The 20,847-nt window shown below is 37.2% G+C and overlaps 1 protein-coding gene across 1 annotated transcript in view; it reads right to left on the bottom strand.

Annotated features, from left to right (window-relative positions):
- The window catches only part of LOC111510012 (uncharacterized), an 88,764-nt gene that overhangs the window by 64,449 nt on the left and 3,468 nt on the right, over positions 1-20,847 (bottom strand). The window contains exons 3-5 of the mRNA XM_074183584.1: positions 17,821-18,252; positions 7,805-8,026; positions 1,972-2,202 (exon numbers count right to left, since the gene is read on the bottom strand). Of these exons, the coding sequence (XP_074039685.1) occupies positions 1,972-2,202; positions 7,805-8,026; positions 17,821-18,252 (885 nt within the window). The remainder of the gene's footprint in view (positions 1-1,971; positions 2,203-7,804; positions 8,027-17,820; positions 18,253-20,847) is intronic.

The raw sequence follows: 20,847 nt of genomic DNA, 5'->3' as shown, positions 1-20,847 counted from the left end.
AGTATTTAATAGGAGTAGTCGTTCATCTAAAATCAACAGAACATGATACCGTTCAGTTAAATTGTATATAACAAAACAGTAAATTTGCATATATTATAGTCGTTCATCTGTATATGTCTGTATATATATATATATATATATATATATATATATATATATATATATATATATATATATATATATATATATATATATATATATATATACAGACATATATACATATATTCACCCAAATACACAAATAACAGACAAATCATAAAGGATTTACAAATACTTATTATAGTGCCTGATGGACTTTATAATAGCATCTTTCATTTAAAAAATGTTCAAGACTTTTTTTAAAACATGTTAAGGTTCGACTCTCTCTTACATAGTCTGGTAATCTATCAAATAATAAAGGACCTAGTGAGTTTGGAGAGTTTTTAGATAATTGAACCCTAGAAAAGGGTATATTCAGCTGATTTTTATTCTTGTGTCATGTTTATGAATGCTAGATCTGGTTGAAAAACTGTTATAGTTACTAAATATATACACACAAACTTCAAAGATGAAGAGTGCTGGTAGCGTCATGATTTTACATGTTTTGAATACATCAACACAGCTTCGTCGAGAGGATAGACTAAACATTACTCGGAGTATTCTCCTTTGTGCAAGAAATACATCATTACCTCTCGAAGACCTTCCCCAGAGGGAGATGGCATATCGAAGTCTGGAGTCCACTTGGGCATAGTAGAGTATCAGCAACTGATCATTAGACAGAACTGATCTCAAATTACGTAATTGATAGGAAATAGAATTCAAGTTATTGATTAAGATTTTACAGTGTTCTCCCCAGGAAATATGCTCATCTATATATAATCCAAGAAATCGGACGGTCTTATCAACAGACTGTAAGTCTCCGAAATCAACTACACTAGCTTCTTTTTGTCTATTGTGAAATCGTATACATTTTGTTTTACTTGTATTTAGATGAAGTGAGTTGGCTCTGAACCACTGAGCCATATCAAAGGATTTTTTTTTACATTTCTGACGTATACAATATGCATCCCTATCTGATACAATAACTGATGTATCATCAGAGCTAACAATGATTGAGCTATCACATATCTTCACAATATCGTTGATATAAAGTATAAATAAGGTAGGTCCTAGGACCGAACCCTGAGGAACACCTACTTCAGAATAATCATTGCACGATGACATATGGTTACCAATAGTGACACGATTGTTACGTTTACTCAATAAACTTTTTATCCATTCATAAGTGACACCTCGGATACCGTATCGAGATAGTTTATTCAATAAGATTGCATGACTGATGCAATCGAACGCCCTGCTTAGGTCGCAAAATACCCTAATAGGGCACTCGCCCGCATCAATGCATATAATGACTTCAAGAACATATGAGTGCATTGCAGTTGTGGTCGATTTATTTTGCACAAAACCATGTTAATCCGTAGTTATGACATTGAAATGCTTGAGATAAGATAACAATCTCTCCAAGAATGATAATTCAAATATTTTGGAAAAGATGGAGGGTACCGTAATTGGTCGATAGTTACTTATTAGAGAGGAATCACCTTTTTTATATACAGGTGTAATTTTATCAGTTTTCAAAGCTTGCGGGAATGTTCCATTTGCAAATAATAAATTTATGAGATAGACTAGTGGTGTCATAATATGTTTAAGAACACGTTTAACGATCACATGGGGTATTTCATCCGATCTAGAGAAAAATTTATTATTCAGTTTTCTGTTGAGCATGACAATTAGTTCATGTTCATTAAACGGAACTAGGAGAAAAGAACTAGACTTTATTTCAATATTTTTCAAATATTGATTTCAACGTTACTTGTTAATTTTTCAATTATTTTTATTTTATTTTGGCCAGTCGTACTTAAATTCTGCATTATATTATATTCTTTGGAGATTGAAATGCATAATAATTGGATTGTTACTACGATATGTTACCAGTATAAAATGAAACTTTCTCTGGCATAACTCTATGGGGAATGGGAAATTTGCACATGTCCATTTTATTAATCTCATCTTGTAACCACGATGGTCTCTTCGACAGTGAAATATCATCTGTAACATCTGGGGCAAGTTCTTGTAATTTGATTTTCATGGAGATATCTTCATCCTCGCGTTCCTCCAAATAATTCAACACCTTACTCTCAAGGACGCTCAAAGTTGATGTTGCTGAAAAAAATTATTAAAAATAATAGGATATAATAACTTGAGTACCAATGATACCGAAAAAACAATTCCAGCTCTTTCAGTTCCTAAAATATACATGAAGAACCAAAATTCACTTATTGTTTACTTTGAATTCACTACTTTGGAGAAATATCGTCAATAAATTATTATTATTATCTGCTGTAACGTTTTCATTTGCAGGGATATTGAAAACCTGTTCAGATTTTGGCATAAGAACTTCAATTGTAATGAAAAAATATAAATGTTGAATTTTCATACAGAATATCTTCAACTTTGACATTTCAAATATGGACCTGTATTTTTTGTAGCATATTTTCCCCAGCAATGTTCATATTATATCGTTAGATTGAAACTTATTTGATACTTCATATAGAAAACCTATATGATGGATGCTTTATTTCTGGGATCTAGTTTCGATTTTCAGAATTCACGTGGCCACCCCTGTCTACTACATGTACCTTCAAATAACCTTATAATTCCAAACCAAAATTATAAAAGCTACTTAAATGACAAAAACCAACTGTTACATCAAATGTTATTTCAGATTTAGCAATTTTATAAATGATATTCTATAAGAGTGTCAACGCTGGTTTTCATATTTACCCACTTTGGTTATTTTCGTATAAGTTTTTTGTTATATATTTTCTTATTAGTCAGTGCACAGCATTAAACAAATCTAAAGAAATGAACTTCAAATGTTTAAGTCCGTCTCGGATATACCTACACAGTAGATTGAATGGACTGACGCCTATCAGAAAACAACTACTCCACTGGCTATTACCACGAACAGCGTTTGGATTATATCCGACAGGCGTCAGTGCAGGAATCTTCACAGAAAATTTCCTGTATGTGCAATTGGCAATACAACTGAAAGAATCGACCTTCAATTTTGGAACAGACACACTTGCAGACCGGTTTCGGGCCCCTTAGCCACTCGTCAGTGCAAAATAGCGGCCATCATCGACCTAAAATCAATGATACTCCATAATTGAAAATCGAAATTCTTTCAGAGTATTTCATTCCTCGTCTTAAGTTCGGATATGCAGTTGGTTAGTACCTTGTGCACTAGATGGAGTGACATTTTTGTTGTTCACTCCAACTTGAGACGAGGAATGAAATACTCTGAAAAAACTTCGATTTTCAATTATGGAGTATCATTGACTTTAGGTCGATGATGGCCACTATCTTCCACTGGCGAGTGGCTAAGCAGCCCGAAACCGGTCTGCAAGTGCCCGTTCCAAAATTGAAGGTTGACTCTTCCAGTTGTATTACCATTGCATACATTTTCTGTGAAGATTCCTGCACTGATGCCTGTCGGATATAATCCAACGCCGTTCGTGGTATTAGCCAGTGGAGTAGTTGTTTTCTGATAGGCGTCAGTCCATTCAACCTACTGTGTAGGTATATCCGAGACGGGCTTGAAAATTTGATGTTCCTTTCTTTAGATTTTTTATATATTTGTACAATTGTTTTGATCAAGTTGCATAGAATATTCCTGGTATGACCACTTCTACATGTTTCCCTAGTAGAATAGTTTGCCAAAAACTCTCGATCTACGGCACTCATGATAAAAAAATTCAGAGATTTGACAAAATTCAGCATTTCATTCACAGAGGTGGTGAGTATAAATCAATATTGTTCAAATTTTGGAATACATCGATATTAGATGGAATATTTTTTTTACATTACGGTAACATTACAAATTGAAGATCTCAAAAAAAATACTCGCGACATAGTTTTTGACAAAACAAATGCGAATCGGTTGATTCACCAGGGTTTCTGAGAATCTTTGTTGTAACAAAAACAACTGTCACTTGAATTTATAACGTTGCAATGTAATGCCAATTAATAAAAAGAACATTACTGTATTTTCTAATTCATTTGCATTCAAAAGTCAACTGAATATACAGTCCATTATAACTATTAAATATTGGTCCAACGAGCAAGGATATAACAGAAACTAGTATTGATTTAGACGAGGTGACACAAGTAAGAATTCTACAAGTGATACTCAAGAGTTGATTTCCACAAGACTGGAATATACGATTGATATAAGATTAATGTGAACATTGTTTCAATCAATATTCCTTCAATTTGGTAGAAAGTTCACTATTTTCATTACAATATAACAATAATATCTCTCGAAGGGCAACAATTCAAATAATTATTTGTATCAAAAACGATATTATCAGTATTGTAGTCAATGACAATATTTCGAGAAACACAGTAAGTAGATAGTTCTTCAAAACGAAAGACAAATTGAAATCATTTGTATTCAAAAGACAATTCAAAATTCGAAACAATTTCTCTCAAGTTGGAGCGTGAAACGAAAAGGATTTGAGACGATTCAGAATGAAACAGAAATATTATTCATAGATGATTCTAATTCTCTATTGGTAGCAGAAGAAGAAAGAAAACTATTCAAGAATAACTATGATGAAACTGTAGTATAGTTAAACTGAATACACAATGTTGTAATCATTCTGAAAGATGGCCAAACTAATGGCATTTCTGGCGATGTTGACAATTCTATACCACAATAAGGTCACGATATTTCAACCCAGCTACAATTTTATGAAAATACATCAAGTATAAGATTTCCAATACTACCGTTACTACGTGAAAGGAAATTATCATGAAAAATGAGGATTGAAAATTTCTGTTTTTTACCACTTTTATTTGTAACTTTTATTTTTAATTTGTTACTACAGTTTCGTTCTATAAGGACATTGTATAAGGACTTATACATTAAATGTATAAGTTTGAAAATGTCCTGCAGTAACGTTAGTTACAAATAAAAGTGGTAAAAACATATAAAGTTTCAATTCCCATTTTTCATCCAACAATTAAGCTAGGTACCAATTTTTAATGAATATATAAGTAACTGGTTGGAACTTCGTGAAGTATATTATGACATGGTTCATAATGAGATAAATTCAAGTAATACTGAAAATTTTCACAATTTCATATCTTCTCTTGCGGATGAAGTAAAATAATTTTTGAAAGGCAATCATAATTTGGAATTTATCATGACAGTATTGAGATTTATAATAATTTAATAATAATTTGCTAATTTTCGAATACATCAAAGAAATTTTTGATCAAACCTCAATGAACCAGAAATGCCATATTGAGCTGAGAAATCAATCTTTGAATATAACTGAAAATCTCTGAGCATTAAAAGCTTTAAACAGACTTTTTGTTGATACATTCCAATTGAATTTCAATTACAAAATTTTACAGATTGGAAATTTTTTAAATTATCGGAAAAAAACACTGTTATGACAGATTTGGAAAAATTCCCAAAAAAGTAGCCTGGTTTGGTTAAGAATTAGAATACAAAAAAGGCACGAGAACTGATATAATGAATGATCAAAAAAGAAGTTAAAAGAAATAAATTAATCGAATATGACTTAACATATTTCTGCAAAAAAACATAAATGTTACTAGAAAAATGAACATGTTGTCTTTGAATGTGAAGAACTTCTGAAAATTCCTATACAAAAAAAATCAAGAATTATTTTTAACAAAAGATTATGTATCAAAATATTTTAGGTACTGATGGTGCAAAAAAAATTCACTGTAACACATTATTTCTTATCGAATATTGCTATAATACTCCACAATTAGATACGAAAACTTGTAAAGGAAACGATTCGAGTGAAATCTTCTAAACTGTAACTGCTCATCTAATGCCTATCAATTCAGGAACACCATCTCAAGTCATAGTTGCAACACCAATTGTTCAAGTAAAACACTTGGAATTCAAAGGCCTAGTAAATGAAGACACTCCTTAAGAAGAAATTGAATGGCAAAACACGAGTTTTGTAAAACTGTTCAGTGAAAATCTCACAATAAAGCGATTCCATCAAAAACAAGTTTATGTTATGAATTTCATCAGTTCTGAAATAATATATATTAGTGTCTGAAATAATATAGAATGATTTAAAGTCCCTAAAAAAAATACAAATTAAAAAGACAAACGCTGAAAATAACAATTATATTCGGGTATGTCATCACCCGAAGACGATTGTGGATACTAATAATCGAAACGTCGTGAAGTAACTTGGCTTGGAATCACTTAATTTTTATTTCTTGTTTGATTGTTCTATTTTATACTTGTATTTTATTTCACTGTGAATTCGTTTCAGGTTTTTTTTTGCTTAATATAATTGTTATTCTTAGCTATTCTTTTTAGTTTTCAATTCGTAATGGTTCTTTTAGGGATTTCAAGTGATTTTATATAATATCAGTAAATGGAATTCCAAACTAATGAAATTCATCATGAAACATTGCCAATCTCCTTCAAACAAGTATAGTTATGTTTTTATTTTTTCTATTTTATTCTGAAAACCCCAATAAAAACGAATGTGTTTCTTGAGGTAATCAAGGAATAGTTTCAGCAAATGTCAACTGATTCCATGTTTTTTGATGCAATATAAATTAGTCATTCAATTGTTTCTTCTCAACTAAATATTTTATGATAATTTTTCAACAATATTCACCTTTGAAATTTCTCTTACCTACATTTACTGTTCAAATTTATTTGTTAAAAAGTTATGATATATGATTTCACAACACTCATCAAAATTACTTGGGAGTACTAGGAAAATAATAGTAATCTGAAGAAATGAAATATTGATTCATTTCCTGTTTCTTTTCATTATTTTTTCCTATTTCTTCCGTGTCGAATATTTTTCTGAATAATATTCTGAATTTTCAATAAAATTCAACAATACTTCTGAAATTTTCACAAAATAGTATATTGAACACAAATGATGAAATACTAGTGGTAGTTTTGTGTGAAAATTTCACAATATTTCAATCTCAATATATTTTCAACAAATTTAGGAACGGACTATCGACTTCACTGCTCGTCATGGGCGGTATAACTATAACGGAGCGTATTGGAAGGATACCATAAAAACACGTAGTTACTTTATTTTCAAGCCCACCAAAACAATAGAAAATAGTCTCGGCCAAATAACTCAGCTATGCATTAAGTTTATCAGGACGGAACATAAAAGAAGTTGTTGCAAGACCAACCCAACAAACATATCAACAATTGCGGAATATATCGCGGTGATTCAATCGTGAGGAATAGATCCTACGTTTAAACAGGGATATCGGCTTTTCACAACACAAATTCACAAAATAATTTAGGTATTTCAGTCCTATTATATTACATAATCTACGTAGTAAAAATCTGAAACAGATACCACAACTGCAATATTTGACGCGCTTTTCACCAACCAAGTTGGCATCTTCAGGAATTGAGGTTATTTACTTCATCCCTTGAAAACCCCACTTGGTTGGTAAAAAGCACGTCAAGAAGAGTGTTGCAGTTCTAGTGTTTGGGAAAAGTGTTTGTTTTGAAAATATATAATAATGATAATAATCGTTATTATTTCCAAACAAATGTATACAAAAAAAAAGAACAAAAAATACTAACGAAGGGCGAAGTTTATTTCTGTTAAGTGTTAGACACCATCAAAACTATTCTTCCTAAAATATTTATTCAAACCATAAAAAGCAAATTCTGTTAAAGTTGATTCATTCGGTGAATTATTGGGATGGTACATACCATCAACAACGGGTTCTTGTATTATTGGCACGGGACTTTCTTCTACCGGCACTATATCTTCAAACGTTTTTGGTGGTGAGGTTTTTATTCTAATAATTCTTTGAACTGTACATCCAGTTATCTGGACCTTTGCACTGGAAATATTTGCACCGATATTCTTGTATATACTGTTAACAAGGTCTTCAAGTTCCTTACAGCGACAAAGTAGAGAGAACCCATAACCTTAAAAAAATCACTCATGTAACAATAGTTACGGAAACAATCCTTACAATTGGTTTACAATTGATTTTACCAATGACTATAATCACAAAAATGTTCTTCATCGCATATTTTATTGTATATATAATGAATTCACAAAAATATGATAATCCGATGATACAGACTTATTTTTCAAAAATCAAAACTGAGCTTACTTGAATACGTTGACACAGATTTTCATCTAGCTTCAATTGAAATTTCAATAATAAACATCCACACAAAAGACAATAAAAACTTCAATTAACGAAATCTACCAAGATTTGAACAGAAGTAAATCTTTTTTGGGGTTTTCATTCACCTCACATATGCTTTTCATATGGTCAACCACAAGCTTATTTATTTCGTTAATTCAAAAACTATGTTTCAGCATTGAGGAAGAACACAACTCAAAACTTAACTTCCTGGACATAACCATAGGATGAAACCACAACAAAACACAATTTCAAATGGCAATATACAGGAAACCTACACAAACAAGCTCTACCATACCCGCAAGTTCAAACCATCCACCATCACACAAAATAGCTGCCTATAACGCATTTATATATAGAATGTTAAGGATACCACTCAGCAATGAAGCCCGAAACAAAGAACGGAAAATCATATACCAAATAGCGAACGAAAACGGATACACCCAAAAGACAATAGATAAACTAGAAAACAGAATCAAACAAAAAATACAGAACAAGGATCAAGCCACCCCAACAGACAAAACAACACAACGATGGACAGCATTTACGTACATAGGATACCAAACCAAAAAACTAACAAACATCTTCAAACCACTGAACATCAACAATACATACAAGCCGAACACGAAGATAACACAAAAAATAAACAACTATGAAAAAGAAGAAGAGAAAGACCAAAACGGGATATACAGTATACAATGCTCGGACTGCAACAAATTCTATATCGGCCAAACCAAGAAAAAACTGATCCAAAGGTACAATGACCACAAAAAGGCATACATAAATCCAACAGTATATGAATCAAACCTTGTAACACACGCCATACAAAACAAACATAATTTTCCCCCACCAGAGAACATAAAACTAATAAAACAAATCAACAAGGGAAACCGCATGGACATTTGGGAAAACTTGAACATCCATAAATTCAACAGTCATAAATCACTTATCGAGGAACAAGTACAAATCAAAACACAACAAGATCTCACATTCAATATATTAAACAAAACCATACACATTCCTAGAGAAGATCTAACACGAAGAAGAGTACCTGATGCAGAACAAATACAGGCAAATTTACCTGAAGTACCTGAAATACCTGAGTTAAGACGCTCTGACCGTATTAAGAGATAGACAACAAGATGACCAGTTCAGTTTGAGGAGTGCCAGAAGATGACAGTACTACCAACTGTCGAAAGCGCTCGCAGATAATTAATAGAAGGTATAAAGATAAAGCTTCAAATTCTTTTTGTAGAATTTAATATTGAAATACTCAAAATAAAGGAAAATTAGTTGCATCAATCAATATATATATATATATATATATATATATATATATATATATATATATATATATATATATATATATATATATATATATATATATTTATTTATTTATATGAAATCTAGAAAGTTTAATGCAGTCAAGCTGCTGTAAAATAATTCCCATATTGATTTCAATTTAAGAGCCATCGGTAAACAGCTGTTTCAGCCTATTGGGCAGACGGTCAGTACCGGGCAGACGATCCTCGATTGAAGACAAAATGTGATGGTGGTGGAAGGTCATCCTCGTTTCGTTCAGGCTTGGAGTCCAGCTCCCCTATCCTTTTGGCTGATTATTGGTCGCGAGAAGGACCAATGGGTACAAGACTGATGGTATGACGGCATGAAGTCCTCAGACATCAGTACCGCCCTTCACGGGATATCCCTAGACATAATGTGAGAATGATTCGTCTTGACTTTGATCAGGTTGAAAATCTCTTCCCGTACCCTTTAAACTGTCTTTCGCCATGGGGGCGAGTGGTTCAAATCTCAAGGTGTTGTTTTGCTAACGACATAGAGGTCAATGACATCTATGCCGCTCTGGCCTTGTGTACCCCTTCCTGACTGGGGTATTGATGAACAAACTGTTCATTTTAACAGACGTCGTGGGGCCTTCACTCAACTGAGCGACGGGGCCTTCTGAATCGAGTGGGGTCGTCTATAGTGTAATCTACAGCTTCCCTAACTAATGGGTTATCATGAGTTTCCGCTGACTCGAAAACTCTCTGATTCCTCAACTGAATGGACTGCTGTATGGTTAACAGCTTCAAATCTCTGCGGATGGCTTCATTCCGCACGAACCATGGAGCATTCACCAGCATCCTAATGATTTTGTTTTGCAATCTCTCCAGAATGGAGAGATTTGTCGGAGCGGTTTGTCCCCAAACGCCTGAAGCATACATGATGACAGGCTTGAACATCGTGTTGTATAATAAAATTTTGTTCTTAAGGTTCAACTTCGATTTACGGTTTATTAGAGGATAGAGCTTGGCTGTCCTCGTTTGCAACCTGCCTTTGATGTAATCAATGTGATTTGCCCAGGTGAGTCGGCGATCTACCCAAAGACCTAGGTATTTGACTCGCGTTTGCCATTCGATCTCCCTGCCTGAGATCGTGACTCTTGTGTCTGGAGAAACGTTTCGCCTCCCCAAATCTATCGCCTGAGTTTTGTCTGGGTTCACCCGAATCTTCCACTGTAGGTACCAGCGTTCGAGGTCGTCCAATGCGCGTTGCATGTAGACGACCGCCAACCCTTGTCCCATGGAAGAAGCGAGGAGAGCCGTATCATCAGCGTATAGGGAAGTCTTCACGTGATTGAACCTCGGGAGGTCGCTCACGTAAAGGCTGTATAGTAGTGGAGACAGCACAGCTCCTTGAGGCACTCCAGCTTGGATTTCCCTGACCGGAGACAGGGTTCCTTCAACTCGGACCTGAAATGATCTGCCTTTCAGGAAGGACCTAATCCACCGGATCAGGCCCCGAGGCAGGTCGAAGTCGAGCATTTTATGAAGTAAGCCTTCGTGCCATACACGGTCGAAGGCTTTTGAAATATCCAGGAGGACTAGGTGGACAGTCTTCCTGTTATTCAGCTCTGAGATGGCATTTTCGACCAGTCTCAAGGCCTGTAACTCGGTGGAGTGTGCCCTCCTGAAACCGAATTGTTCGTCAGGCAGAACATTTCGGTCTTCAACTTCTTCAGTTAGCCTTTGCAGCACAACACGTTCAGCCAGCTTAGCCGCTGAGCAAAGCAGACTAATCGGTCGGTGATTCTGGGGAAACAGCGGGTTCTGGCCCTGTTTCGGAATCATGACAACTACGGCATGCTTCCATCTTCGAGGGAAGTATCTGAGGGCGATTGAGCTATTTATTATTTCTAATAAGTATCTGATAAAGTTCTCCGGGAGCTGCTTCAACAACCTATTGTTGATTGAATCAATTCCCGGAGCCTTTTTTGGTTTGGCGGCTCTGATATACCCCCTCAGTTCTTCCTCCGAAGCTGGACGGATCACGTCGTCGTCATTCTCCCTGAGGATACGCTGAACTCGTTGTTCCAGCCGGATATCACGGTCAATATCATCGTACGGATCAACGTTAAGTTGGAACTGATTTTCCATTGTGTCTGCAAAGGCCAGCGCCTTCTCGGCGGGGGAGTAGCAGATACCGCGCTGTCCGTGAAGAGGGGAGGGGGCGGTTTTCCTCTTCTCGAGCCTGCGGGTGACTCGCCATAGCTCATCATCCCCAGGTTCAAGAGATTCCAAACACTCACTCCACCTCTCGTTTCTGTAATCAATGATGGTCCGTTTGACTTCGTTGGCCATCCTGTTAGCAGCAGTCTTGTCCCCAGGATAGAGGGTCCGCTGGTAAACTCGTCTGAGTCTGTTCCTCTCTCGGATAAGGTTCTTTATCCTAGGAGGAAACTCATTATAGTTTCGCAGAGGACACTCCGTCCTGGTTGTGGCTGCTCTGAAAGCGTTGTTCACAGACAGTTCAAAATCTGCCACTGCCGCGTCGAGACCGTTGCGAGTTTGAAGTGCCTCGCGGTCTGTAGGTGTCTCCACTAGATGAGCCTTGAAGGCTTCCCAATCCGTGGATGATCTCACGCGATATTCCTGAGGAGGGGGATCATCACCCAGCATCAGGATGACTGGATTATGATCTGAGTCTAATTCCGACAAAGTGTACACTTCGCAGGACATGGAGACGTTCCTGAGTAGTGCGATATCAAGCACGTCAGGTCTGTAATCCCCACGGTAGAACGTAGGCTCATCCGGACCCATCACTCGATACTCATGCCTGTCAGCATGCGCATGGAGCGATCGGCCGTTCGTGTTGGTGACTCTGCTCCACAGATTGTGCTTGGCGTTGAAGTCACCAGCAGCAATTGTGGGGGTATCTGTCGACAGCAGCAGTTCATCCAGTGATTCTGGGAGTAAACGATTCCTCGGAGGGTTGTAAACTGAGATTAGTCTATGACGACCTCTTCTCAGTTGGAGTTCAACGCCCACGGCTTCTGTGCCGTGTAACAGATCCGAGTTAATGCCGAATTGTACGTGAGGAAGATTGCGTTTGACAAAAATGCCAACTCCTCGTCCAGCACGTCCAACTCGTTCTCTATGGTAGAAACGGTAGTTTGGGATACCAAAAGGCTCGTTGTGCAGGTGGGTTTCCTGCACAAGAGCGACATCGATGTTATGTTCTGTAAGGAAATTCGTGAACTCAAGTTTTTTATTTGAGATGTTATTGGCATTCCAAAATACAACCTTAAGAGAGCTAGGCAATGTTGGTTGTCTAGCCATTAACAAGTTTCAGTTATCACGCTGGTGTTCACCGTAAACATTTTCTCGAGTACGGGGAACTGAGTGAAGAGTTTCTTCATCTGGTCCAGAGCGAAGCAGATGTCACTAACCTTCGACGGACTAGGACTTCTAGGTGCTGGAGTCGGCTTAGCGGAGGTGTTGCCGCTCTTAGCCGCTCCTGCGTAGCTCATCCCCGGGCGCGTGCCAGATGCTCCGGCAGGACGCCTCCCAGGTGTGGATGCTTTTTGGGGGGCATTTGCTGCTACCTTGGTCCTCCTGCGAACCTTGGGGAACTCAGGACAACCTCGGTAGTTCGCGGTATGCACCCCCTTGCAGTTGTTGCACTTAGGGGGTTCTGCCCTAGGCTTTTTGCATTCACCTGAAAGGTGTCTGCCGGCGCACTTGACGCAGATAGGGATGGCCAAGCAGTTTCTCTGGGTGTGTCCAAACCGCTGACATCGGTGACACTGTCCGACCAGTGTCCTCTGATGTTGGGGCTCAACCTTGATTTTGACGTTGAGCAGTTCCCTTTCGTCGTGAATGTTCTTCTGGTTTTGGCTCACTTGAACCAAAACCAGAGGAAGCGGGCGGTTTCCACGCATCATGCGGGACACTGAGGATGGTTGGTAGCCTTTCTCTACCAAGGCGTCCTCGATGTCAGCAGTCTCCAGGTGTTCTGGGACTCCTCTGAAGACGGCTCTGAGCTGCCTGTCTTCAGGCAAGGTGTATGTGTGGTGGGGGATCTTTTCCCTCACCAGGAGTTTGGACATGTTCCTAAAGTCCTCTATCGTCGAAGGCTGAACCTTTATGCCGTCGGCCAGGTTCACCGCTTTTGAGTAGCTCACTTTGTGGAAAGTGGCTAGTTTCGTGAATTGAACCCACTTGTCCTTCTGGCGAACGACAATTGGGGGAACGCGGGTTTTCTTTGCGCTTTGGGGTGCTCCAGAACGCGGACGGGGTTGGGGGATGTTTTCCGAATCATTGAGATTTCCAACCTGCTTGTTCGGGCCACCCTGTATGGTGGCGAGAGAGGTCTCGGATTTGTTTTCATAGTCGTCTACCGATACTTCCATCTCTCCGTCGATGGAGGATTCAGTTGTCGATATTTCGGATTCTGACGCACTGTGTCTTGCCTCTTTGCGAGGCTTGGTCTTCTTTGTTGGCCTTTTCGGCTTTGCTCCAGTGCTTTCTGCAGCACTAGGAGGAGCCGGCTTTGGAGGAAGGGAAGGAAACTCCTCCGGTAGGCGACGCTTTTTTTGCGCCGGTTCTTGCGGCTTCGTCTGAGCCGTGTCTACTCTGCTTTGAGTAGTGATCGCAGTAGCACCTTCGAGGGAGGTGTTCTGTGGCGGGCGCTCGAGAAGCTCTCTGACCCCTGGTGGGGGGACAGAGGGCGTCCGGGCTACCGCCCCAGGGCTGCCTCTTAACAGCTCTGCTGGACTCAGGCCCAGGCGGTCAAGTAATAAACCCATAAGGGTAATTACTTCACCCCTGTCCCTGGCCATCAGGCTGTCAAGCAGTTCCTCCATACTGCTACGACTCGACAAGTATTGAAAAACTTCCAGTAGCTGATGAGCACCAGGAGAGAATCGGAAATGAAATATTCAAGCGTACTCACCAGAGACGTTTTCGCTTACTCAAAACAACACAACGCACCAAACTATACCGAGCCAGAAACACTGCAACACGGCTGAGCATTCACAAGAAAATTGGCGTAAAACACACAAGATCGCTACGGCACGTCTGATCACTTCAGTGTCCAGCAATCGAAATATGTAAAATGTATGTCTGTAGACATAATGTGAAAAACCAAGAAAAGTACTTAATAGAAATAACTGCGTAAACTCAAGCGAGACATAAGTGGAACCACCTATTGGTGTGACACCCAAGTCAACTTGCCAAGTTTTTTATATCAGTTTTTTGATCAATCAACCGACAATTGCGGTGGCAGAAACTTGGGAAGCTAACCTGGAATGTCATCAAAAAACGAATCCACATGTTTCTAGAAATGATATGATGTTTGGAATGCTATTTGGAATCATGCTAATTGCATGCAAATGCTAACTGGAATCAGTTGAAATCAATTTAATACTCTGTTTGAAAAAAATAAAAGAAAAATTAGTACACCCTTCCCTCAAGCAGAAAAATCTCGAACTTCTTAGAGACATATTGATCGAAAATTCCTAATCCAGAAAACTTCTCAATAAAATAATTTTCAATACTGGCAGTATTACAAATTCCGATGTAATCAACAAAAATGTATGTAATAATATTAGTTCACCTATCAATTTTTCTAATAAATCTATACCTAATTTTGAAAATTCATCTTCAAATATCATAAAACCTTTTCATAATGAATAAAATATCAAAATATGCCAAAAAAATATTAAAAGTATAAAGAATTTGAATACCAAATTGAAAGATGAAACGGATGCTACCGAAAAGTCAAATGTGATTTATAACATTCCTTGTAACAATTGTAATTTGGAATATATTAGAACAACATCTAGAATTCTTGAAGATAAAATAATTTCACATAAAAGTGATATATATAGCTTAATAAGAAATCATGTGCATTAGCGCAACATTCTATATCAAAGTTTAACATACAGGAAAAATATTTCCAAACGCCTTTTTCTTGAAATGGTTGAAATTATCAAGTCTTCTAATTGTATGAATAAGAAAACCGACATTGATAATCTCAGCAGTATATACAGTAACTTACTGGAATTACACCAAAAATCATGATGATAATAATGAAAATTGTATCAATCAACTCTCTCTTCAGAGTCAAAGATTATCAAATCATCATGCCCATTGAAAAATGACATTTATGTGAAGGTATTACATTTGTCAAATTCAAAAAATCCATACATGTTTAACTTTTTTTCATCACTTATATGTTCAATTCATTGTCTTTCACTCATTTTTACTGTAAGTATGATTTGTAATATTATTCATTGCCAAAAATAAAGGAAAATTGGAAAATTAGTTGCATCATTAAAATATATATATATATATATATATATATATATATATATATATATATATATATATAAAATATATATATATATATATATATATATATATATAAATAATAAATATAATATATATATATATATATATATATATATATATATATATATATATAAATAATAAATATATATATATATATGAAATCTAGAAATGTTAATGCAGTCAAGCTGCTGGAAAATAATTCCATGAAAATCAAAAAATAAATAGATAAGTACTCTTTGATCATTCCCATATTGATTTCAATTTAAGAGCCACCGGTATACAGCTGTTTCAGCCTATTGGGTATCGTCAGTACCGGGCAGGCGGTCCTCGATTGAAGACAAAATGAGAAAAAACCAAGAAAGTACTTGATAAAAATAGCTGCGTAAACGCAAGCAAAACATAAGTGGAACCACCTATTGGTGTGACACCCAAGTCAACTTGCCAAGTTTTTATGTCAGTGTTGGTGGTTTGACCAATCAACCGACAACTGCGGTAGCAGAAATTTGGGAAGCTAACCTGAAATGCCATCGGAAAACGAATCCACATGTTTCTAGAAATGATATGAAATCTAGAAAGGTTAATGCAGTCAAGCTGCTGGAAAATAATTCCATGAAAATCAAAAAATAAATAGATAAGTATATTTTAACTCTTTGATCATTCCCATATTGATTTCAATTTAAGAGCCACCGGTATACAGCTGTTTCAGCCTATTGGGCATCGTCAGTACTTATTTATTTATTTTTTGATTTTCATAAAATTATTTTCCAGCAGCTTGACTGCATTAACCTTTCTAGATTTCATATCATTTCTAGAAACATGTGGATTCGTTTTCCGATGGCATTTCAGGTTAGGTTATTCATTTTATATATATATATATATATATATATATATATATATATATATATATATATATATATATATATATATATATATATGAATATGAAAGTTATTGAGTGTCTTAATATAGAAACAGAAGTTAATATCGGACATAGCACCATAGCTGCACCATACTGATGATGGGCCAAAAGCCCGAAATACGTGTCTATGGTTTGCCACTTTCTAGAGTGCTATGTCCGATATTAACTTCTGTTTCTATATATATACATATATATATATATATATATATATATATATATATATATATATATATATATATGTAAAAAAAAGAAACAATTAGTGGACATAACAATCCAAAAAAGGGAGGCAAACCGCGGACACGTGTTTCTGGCTATTGGCCTCGTCAGCGCGGTGCAGCCAAGTGTAAAGATGGGTAACACTTGTTTGCCGAAAGCAGGAACAACACATATGCACGGAGTCAACAACAGGAGCCAACCGCACATTTGTGGTTCCAGTTAGAAGACCTAGAATTCCCAGGCTACATCTTACACGACCACGTCTATAGCCACCTGCGTGACATCCGGGTCCAGGATATAAATACAAACAAAGAAGATTTTATCGATTTTTTCGGCAAACAAGTGTTAACCATCTTTACACTTGGCTGCACATCGCTGATGAGGCCAATAGCCAGAAACACGTGTCCGCGGTTTGCCCCCCTTTTTTTGGATTGTTATGTCCACTAATTGTTTCTTTTTTGATTTGTATATCATACACACTCGATAAAATCTTCTTTGTCTGTATATATATATATATATATATATATATATATATATATATATATATATCATCATCAGTATGGTGCAGCCAACTGTAAGGATGGGCAACACTTGGTTGTTAGTGTTCAACTATTTGATTTATTAGTATTCAAATAACTTATTCAATCACTATTTCAAATTTTATCCCTGTTATAAACATTTTTGTTTGTTGGGATTAATTCAGATTAATAAAGATCATTTTTATTATCTATATATACTTCCGTATGTTGAATATTTCGCGAATGAATATGGTTACTATTATCAACTTAACATCACTTTACCTGGAACTCCTGTCCATTTGTCTCCGTTTTCATCATGTTCTGTAGGATCGAACATATAGTAGGCCTCTTCCTGAATCCAAATACCCAAATATCTATCTAACAATGCAAAAATTCCCGATGGAAATAATTTGAAAAATTTCTTGAGTGACTGTAGCATCGAATCTTTCGCCTTTTCCTCGGATATGAAACTCACGCTTTCAGTTATTTTTCTCTGGCTGTCGATATTAATCGATATCTTATCCTTCCCTAGGAAAAATGAAGTATATACTTTTTCGGGCGGAACATCCACAAGACATCTTCCACTGGGCTCTTGGATGGTCTTCAGATATAAGGCATCTCCAAGGTCTAGGATTCTATCTAGATGGAATCTAGTCCAAGTGGCCATTTTGTGGAGGCGAGCGAAAATGCAGGCTATGGCACAATTGCAAGCACCTGAAAAAAATTAATTAGATGAAAATGGAGAAAACAACTGACAATAATCAGTATAGGAGTTGTGCTATGACATAGTACAATATTGAAACTCAAATCTAAAAATATTCATTGAGTGAATACAAATAAACAAATTCACAGATACCATATCGTAGTTTTGAGTTGACCTGAGCAGGAAATAAATTCATTTTTTGATTCACATTCACATTCATCGATACCTGATAACAAGTGCTCTCAAAAATCATGGAATCTTCCTTTATTGCAGATGTTATCTACAGAACTCATTGTTGCAGCTGGGGAGTCTCTTACAGATCAGGCTCCCTTCAAAGCTGAAACAACTAAGAATCTCCCGCGGATTGGGCTACCTATCGGGCGTGTCTCCAGGTGGCGGATAGGGGAACGGCCAGAGGACTGGAGGCCCTGTCCGGGAAGTCAATGTGGCCTTACGGACGGGGTCGACGGACTCCCGGTCAGTGGCAGAAATAGGTAGGGTCAGAGAAACTAAAACTCCCCAAAAGCCTTTGCAAAATATGCCACCATGGACCAGCCTACCCAAGCTAATGTGTAGGGAATCGTGCCGACAGCTGAATGGCCGGAGGGTGATATCCGGTCACGAATGATCCCCTTGGGGAACTGGCCGAAACCTCATTGTAATCAGTCTACCTCAGGTAATGCGGGGCTCTGCAAGAGGTGACTAACTCTTCCCTTGCTACTCGTGGGAACACACATGAAAGAAACAACACAAAAACAGAAATAAAAAATACAAAAACCAATCCCGAGGCTGGACAGAAGTGCACACCCCAATCTAAGGCGGTGGATGGGGATGAATAGAAATATCCACACCAATCTACCACTTGGAATAAGGCTGGACATGGCAGATCACCTCGTGATATAATACAAAGGCCAGGGCGTCAGCGCATTTACGGCGCCAAAGCCAAAATGAGAAAGAGATCGAAAGAGGCAGGAGTGGCAGCAATTAGAGTGCACCCTCCTCCTCCCCCACTTCACTTTCAAGAGCAAGGTCACTTCCTACGGCGGACGCCAAAAGCTCCGCCTTGAATAAAGGCAAGGAACCGGCTGACCCTTCGGGAAACTCCCTCACGTGTGCACCTCCACGGAGGGAACCCCAAGAAGGTTAAAGAAGAAGCCGCGCAATGACAATAATGTCGCTGCATCTTCCTAAACCTTCGCGGAGGCCAGCGTGAGACACCTCGAGGTTGCCAAAGAGAATGTGTGTTCAGCGAGTCTTGGCCTACACCTGCCAATATAAAGGAGATGTCTCCTAGTGACCTGTCCACCTTCCTGGAAAGGAAAGGATGGACGATGGTCTAGGAGGGCAACTCCTCGGGAGGATGTACAATGGGTCACATGTGGCCTAAGTGCTGTGGGTCTACACCCACCCTCTCTACTCTACATGATGGAATGTCTCTCATTCCTTGGAGACATGAAAAACCTTTGGTATGGAACTCCACCTTTATTAATACCTTGTCTTGCTCTCATCTCAATTCAATTTCGCGAACTACTGGTGGAGCCGCTGAATATGCTGGAAAAATGGAACAAGATAAATACAATTGTCTCAAAGATCGATATATTTTCTATCCAATTGCCATTTAAACATTCGGTAGCTTTGGTTCCTTGGCTTCCCGATTTTTTCACAGATACTGGCCGAAAACTAATTACAGTAACAGGCATTTCTAGAGCAAGATCATTTTTGATACAACGAATTAGCATTGCAATTCAGAAAAAAATTGGTGCATACATTCTTGGCACTACTTCTCCTTCTCAAAGTCTTTATGAAATATTGTTTCCCCAACAAAATTTGTATGATATAACTGAGTTTCCTGATACCACAGATTTCTCCCTAGCTTCGTTTATTGAAAATAATCCGAATGGCAATGAAAGTTAATCAGAAAATATTTCAAAAAATTTTGTGGTACAAGATTCAAGAGGCAAAGTGAGCACTAACAGTTTCAACATCGTAAAAGATCAAATGATGAAATTGATCATATTTCAATGACTGTCAGATCATTACATATGAGTGTGTGAAATGTTTTACAAATGAAAAATTTCATTATTTTTTTATTGATAAGAAACTATCGGAGAAGAAACCTTCTGTCATCAGTAATGATTTCTATGTAGGTGAATTGATTTATATTTCAGTGAACGAAACCATAGATTCAGAGTTGAAGTAATTCTTACAAAAATAGTTTTTTCAGTACGCTTCCATTTGTTGAAGTACATTACACATCATTTTCATGAATAATACAGCGCCTTTCAACAGAGACTTTCGAACTTTGATTATTAATAACGGCCATCTTGTTGAAGCTACACCTGTCAAATTAGTTGTCATTCATTCAGTTTGTTTGGCCAAATCACCATAGACGGATATAGCATTGAACAATACGTGCAAATAATTTTTTTATCAAAATGGGTGTTTCGTTCGAACAACGTACCGCGCGCGTCGCTCATTTTACGGTCGCCATAATCGTCCTACCGAGAGGAATATTCGCAATGTGGTGGATGATTTGAGTCCACTCGTACGGTCGACCAACACCCGTCTTTCAGCCAAAAACATCGCCGCTGGCTTTGAGGCGTGGT

Source organism: Leptinotarsa decemlineata, unplaced genomic scaffold, assembly GCF_025532065.1.
Source record: "Leptinotarsa decemlineata unplaced genomic scaffold, Ldec_3_MD MMD2_tig00026340_RagTag_RagTag, whole genome shotgun sequence".
Classification (NCBI taxonomy): Eukaryota; Metazoa; Arthropoda; class Insecta; order Coleoptera; family Chrysomelidae; genus Leptinotarsa; species Leptinotarsa decemlineata.
The sequence above is the reverse complement of the archived record's forward strand: the minus strand, read 5'-3'. Positions and strand labels throughout refer to the sequence as shown.